The sequence below is a fragment of the Kryptolebias marmoratus genome, linkage group LG4, assembly GCF_001649575.2.
Source record: "Kryptolebias marmoratus isolate JLee-2015 linkage group LG4, ASM164957v2, whole genome shotgun sequence".
Taxonomy (NCBI): Eukaryota; Metazoa; Chordata; class Actinopteri; order Cyprinodontiformes; family Rivulidae; genus Kryptolebias; species Kryptolebias marmoratus.
In genome coordinates this window covers 23,249,998-23,255,618 of record NC_051433.1, presented here as the reverse complement: position 1 = coordinate 23,255,618, position 5,621 = coordinate 23,249,998, and the positions used below count along the sequence as shown (strand labels likewise).

The following is a 5,621-nucleotide window of genomic DNA, read 5'->3' as shown; positions in this document are numbered from 1 at the left end:
TTGGAAAACCCCAGAAAACTCTGCAACTGTCTCCTGGTCTCCGGGGTGGCCCATTCCATGACTGCCTTTATCTTAGCCGGATCTGCACGAACCTGCCCGCCCTCAAATATGTATCCTAAGAAAGACACTGATTCCTTATGAAACTCACACTTCTCTGCCTTCACATAAAGGCGATTCTGAAGGAGACGCTGAAGTACGAGGTGAACATGCTTCTTATGCTCAGAGATGTCCTTGGAAAAAATCAGAATATCATCCAAGTAAACAAATACAAAAGTATTTAAATAGTCTCTTAGTACGTCATTGATCAATGCCTGGAACACCACGGGAGCATTACACAGACCAAAAGGCATGACCCGATATTCAAAATGTCCAAGTGGAGTCTTAAAAGCGGTCTTCCATTCATCACCTTGCCGAATGCGCACAAGGTGATAAGCATTTCGAAGATCCAGCTTGGTGAACACTCGAGCCTCGTGCAGGGACTCAAAAGCAGCGGTGATGAGTGGTAACGGGTACCTGTTCTTTACTGTGATCTGATTCAGTCCACGGTAGTCGATGCAGGGGCGGAGAGAACCATCCTTCTTGGAGACAAAAAAAAAACCCGCTCCCAGTGGTGAAGAGGACGGCCGGATTATACCCGCAGCTAGAGACTCATTTATATATGTCTCCATAGACTCTCGTTCTCGGTGGGAGATGTTATATAACCTGCTCGAGGGTAGCGGCGCTCCAGGAAGAAGGTTGATGGCGCAGTCATAAGGTCTATGGGGTGGTAATGAAATGGCCTTACTCTTACTGAACACCTGACTGAGCTCCTTATAGTCCTCCGGAACACCGCCAATCTCCAACACAGGTTCTGTCTTTACAATGCTGGTTACAGTAGGTACAGCGGCCTTAAGGCAGGTAATGTGACAGTCAGAAGACCAGGCCTCGACCTCACCGCTTCTCCAATTAAAATGAGGATTGTGAAGTCTTAACCAATCAAACCCCAAAATAATAATAGGCTGGGGTGAGGAGAAGATGTAAAACGAAATCTTCTCATGGTGGTTACCTGCTACGATTAGCTCTACTTGAGTGGTCTGGTGAGTTATCTTAGGAAGGGATTTGCCATCTAAGGCAATAACCTGAACAGGTCTCTCTAAAAGCGTGTAGCTCAAATCGCACTGGTCAACCAGGGACTGAGCGATGAGAGAGCGTTCGCACCCAGAGTCCACGAAAGCACTTAATTGGAACGGACATTCACCTAAACAAAGTGATGCTGGTAACATCAGGCGGGGGAGTTTTTCTCTCTCGGCGTGGTCCGTCAGTCTCCCCACATCTACTGACGGACTCTCCCGGGGAGCTTAGTCCCTGTCCTGAGGGGGCATGCGGCTATAAAATGCCCAGACTCACCACAAAACAAACATAATCTAGACTCCAACCTTCTCTGCCTCTCCTCAGGTGACAGGCGGGTGCGACCTATCTGCATAGGTTCTGGATCAGGATGAGGTGGAACAGGTGACGGACCTGAAGTAGAAACGCCCCCCCACGGAGATCTCCGCCCAAGCCTGTCTCTGTTTCTATCCCTAAGACGACCGTCGATACGAATCGCCAATGTCATAAGTTCATCCAGAGTCTTAGGCTCATCTAGTAACATCAGTTCATCTCGGATGGAACCATTAAGAGCTTGAAAAAACGCACTCTTTAGTGCACCCGAATCCCAACCCAAAGCAGCTGCCTGAGTCCGAAAATCAATGGAAAATTCAGCCACTGATCTCTGTCCCTGTCTGAGCCTCCATAGATTACGAGACAGAGCGGTTGTATCTAAATCCTGGCCAAAAATACTCCTGAATTCCTCTACAAACTTCTGAAAAGACACCCCAAAGTTTGGGTAGTCCTGGAAACGGGCCTCCGCCCAACGTAAGGCCTTACCGGTCAACAGTCCGACCACATACGCTATCTTATTTTCATCTCTGGGGAAACAGTGGGGGGAACTGTTGAACACCAAACTGCACTGAAGAAGAAAACCACGGCACGCAGCTGCGTCACCGGCGTACTTATCAGGAACGGGTGTAGCTATACTTCGATTAGCCGACATCCGAGGTGGTGATGGTACTCTAGACGCTGCTGCCCCTTGTGGCTGGGCGTCGGTAACGCTGGTCCGGGAAACAAGCGTCTGAACCATCGCCATTATCTGCTCCGTTCTCTGAGTGTTGATGTCCTGCTGATTAGAAAGAGAGCGGAGAATTGCTTCGTGAGTATGAGTTTGTTGTCCAATCTCTGAGAGGTCTCTTCTGAGAGTCTCCACTGGGTCAGCCTCGTGGCCGGAGTGTTCTGTCATGGCTTTGTTCAGATAACTGACCCACATGCAGAGAAACTCACAGAGAGAACCGTACTCAGTTCAAAGGTTTATTTCGCAGGTGAAAGGTGAGTTCCAGGAGAAACCGGAGCAGCTCAGGTCTCTCAGGTCCACTGAAAACACAATTGATTTGTTAGCGTGGGGACGCCGGAGCTCTGGTCGCATATAGCAGCCCACCTACTTCCAGATGAAGGAATCCTCAGCCGAGGAAGGGAAATCCAGATTCGGATAGACAATGAGATCACCAGCGCTCTCCGGAACGACCAGACTTAATGATAGGCAGTTAGGCAGGGCGGACAGGTGTGCACAAAAACCGGTTCCAGTCTTGACTCCACAGGAACAGAGTGAACACAAACCCGACCAGGTAAGTGTCGCAGATGTAATCGCCTGAAGGGGAAAAAAACACAGGGAGTATCAGCACGGAAAACCACAACGATGATCAGAGAATAAACCACTAAGGATACTCTATACGCTGGAGGTCTGAGAGTTACCATAAATAGTAACACTCCGGCGGTGAGTGACTGGCCTCCAGCTCCTTAAGTACACCACCGCTGATGAAGCAGATGACCTGCAGGTGATTCAAACAGCGCACCTGCAGCTGATGACCCGCCTCTGCGATTCCTGCCGAAAACGCCCTCTGGAGGAGCACCCTGGAAGTACGCATAAACCTACTCCCTGACAATTTAAAGTATTTGCATTCAATTTAATTACAGTGCAGATTTCCGTGGCCGCCCGATGTTGACATCCTTTGACTTTGGGAATCCCCCTAATTTGTTTTCTTTAACCACCCTGAGCTGGTTATGAAACCAGGCCCACACATCAAAGTTGCTTCAAGCATGGATCTTTATTTAGGTCAATTATTTTATCTTTTACCCGGTTTTCAATCAACTTGGGTGTAAAATGTAAACGGAATGCAGTGATTTGCAAATACTAACCTAAAAATCTTTGCGTTTTGAAGACATTTGAACTTGTTGTCGTCATCATGTTTTAAAAACTACAAGGAGGGGCAACATAAAAGTATCTGTAAAAGTTGTGTAATACTGACTAAAACACAGAAATGGTGGAACATCTTTTTGAGTAACCTAAAAAAAATGGCAGTAAGTTTCTATGCATTTTAAACAGAGTTCTGACTTTGTAAAGAGTGTCAGCTGATTGCGTTCAATCCTTTGGTTTAGGAGGAAATACTGTAGGAACCCACATTCTTAAAGGCCTGAGCTGTAATTTGTATTTACTTATTAAAAATCCACAATATGAGTAATCAGGACACGGACATGAAAAACATTAAACCTGTTAGCATGTTGTCGGTTTGAGTACGCTGAAAACACAAATGTGTCAGACTATAACTCAACAAAAAATGCAATTCTCACTCTAGACTTTGTAATAAATTAAATTAAGTCATTTTTTCCATTTGATTGTTAAGCCTAGCTTAGTTAAAACCCAATAAAACTTTCAGCTGCCATTTTATAACTTTTATAACTTTTATAACTGATGCAATCCAATGAAATAAAACCAGAATAATGTTACATGTTTGTAAAAAACTACGCTGATATACTTTTAAACCTGGAATCTACTTTGACCTTTGTGGTCAGGCTTTTATTAGGAACAGCTGAATAATCCTGAGCAGGTTCGATGTTTGGTCCCAAAACAAACCTAATTTATTGACTCCATACAGTGCCTGAAACACACTTGTGAGCGTAACTTCTAAACCCTTTTCAGCAACATTACAGACATGGGAAAAAAGAAAATGTGCATCCTCTTTCAGTTCTAGGGTTTTACATATCAGGACAAAATAAAAAAAATATTAAGGCATGTTGGGTCTACAGATTGTTTTTTCAAGATTAGTTGTCAAGTCTTTGTGTGTGTTCATTTTAAGATGGGATGCTTTGATCATTCTGATATGCTTATTTTATTCACTGATAATTAGAAAGACCTGTCATTATTAATGATGAACTGTAGTTCTATTACTTTTAAGAATTTCTCTCATTTGCATCTATAAAGTGTTTCTGCACAGTTCTGACTAAAGTCTTGAGACTCGTGATAATGAGAATCATTCTCCTCAGTATTACTCTGATTACTCCATCGGACGAGTGAAAAACCAAGGTGTACGGGTTTGCTTTAAAAAAAAGTGCTTAATTACGACAACTAATTCTGAAAAAGCTGGGACGTTGTGTAAAATGTAAACAAAAACAGAATGCAATGCTTTGCAGATTTCATAAATGCATATTTTATTCCCAATGGAACAGAGTTAACATGTCGAATGTTTAAACTAAGAAATTGTACCTTTTATTTTTTTTAAAAAGGAAGAAGAAAATGTCATTTCTAATTTGATGGCAACAACACATCTCAAAATAGTAGGGAGAGGGGCATGTTGTCCACCGTAAAACACCCCCTCTTGTTTTCCCAACAGTCTGTAAAGATATAGGAGCTGAGGAGAGCAGCTGCTGGAGGTTTTAGAGGTGACATTGTCCCATTCTTGCCTGATGGAGGACTCTAGCTGTCCAACAGTCCTAGCTCTTCTTTGCCAATTTTTTTGTTTCATGATGCGCCAAATGTTTTCACTTGATGAGAGGTCTGGACTGCAGGCAGACCAGTTCAGCACCTGGTCTCTTCTTCTATGAAGTCATGTTGTTGTAATGGATGCAGTACGTTGTTTAGCATTGTCTTGCTGAAATATGCAAGGCCTTCCCAGAAAAATCCATTGTGTGGATGGGAGCACATGTTGTTCAAAAGCCTATAGATACTTTTCAGATGTGTAAGATGTCCATGTCATAGGCCCTAATGCACCCCCATACCATCAGAGATGCAGGGTTTGGAACTGTGTGTTGATAACAGAGTGGATGGTCTCTCTCGTGTTTAGTATGGAGAATGGGATGTTCATAGGTTTCAAAAAGAATTTCAGATTTCAGTTTTCCACTTTGTCTCAGTCCATTTTAAATGAGCTTTGGTTCAGAGAAGACAGCAGAGTTTATTGATGGTGTTCATATTTGGCTTCTCTTTGCCTGATAGAGCTTTAAGCAGCATTTATGGATGGTGCAGTGAACTGTGTTTACAGCCAGTAAGCCAGTGCTTTTTAGATACAGTTTTTGTAGGCTGACAAACTGCTGGTGTAGATTCTCAGTCATCCAGGCCATTGTAAATTCAAAAAAAGTCAAAAAACAAAAACAACTGGACTTCTATTCTGTAGCTGAAGACGTTTCGCTTCTCATCCGAGGAGCTTTCTCAATTCAGAAATAGAGAGTGTGGAGTTGAGCTTTTAAAGCTGAGATGTGATGTAAGCTGGATTGCTTGC

The 5,621-nt window shown here is 43.6% G+C and overlaps 1 protein-coding gene across 5 annotated transcripts in view; it reads right to left on the bottom strand.

Moving 5' to 3' along the window:
* The window catches only part of comtb (catechol-O-methyltransferase b), a 13,655-nt gene that overhangs the window by 5,295 nt on the left and 2,739 nt on the right, over window positions 1-5,621 (bottom strand). Inside the window, exons 2-3 of one of the 5 annotated variants that reach the window (XM_037975276.1) lie at window positions 2,510-2,719; window positions 1,269-2,197 (exon numbers count right to left, since the gene is read on the bottom strand). The exons of 2 other annotated variants lie outside the window; for them this stretch is intronic. In XM_037975276.1, the coding sequence (XP_037831204.1) occupies window positions 1,313-2,164 (852 nt within the window). In that variant the 5' untranslated portion in view covers window positions 2,165-2,197; window positions 2,510-2,719 and the 3' untranslated portion in view covers window positions 1,269-1,312. Of the gene's footprint in view, window positions 1-1,268; window positions 2,446-2,509; window positions 2,720-5,621 lie in introns of those variants that run through there. 2 more of the 5 variants (XM_037975274.1, XM_037975277.1) reach the window with 2 other exon arrangements.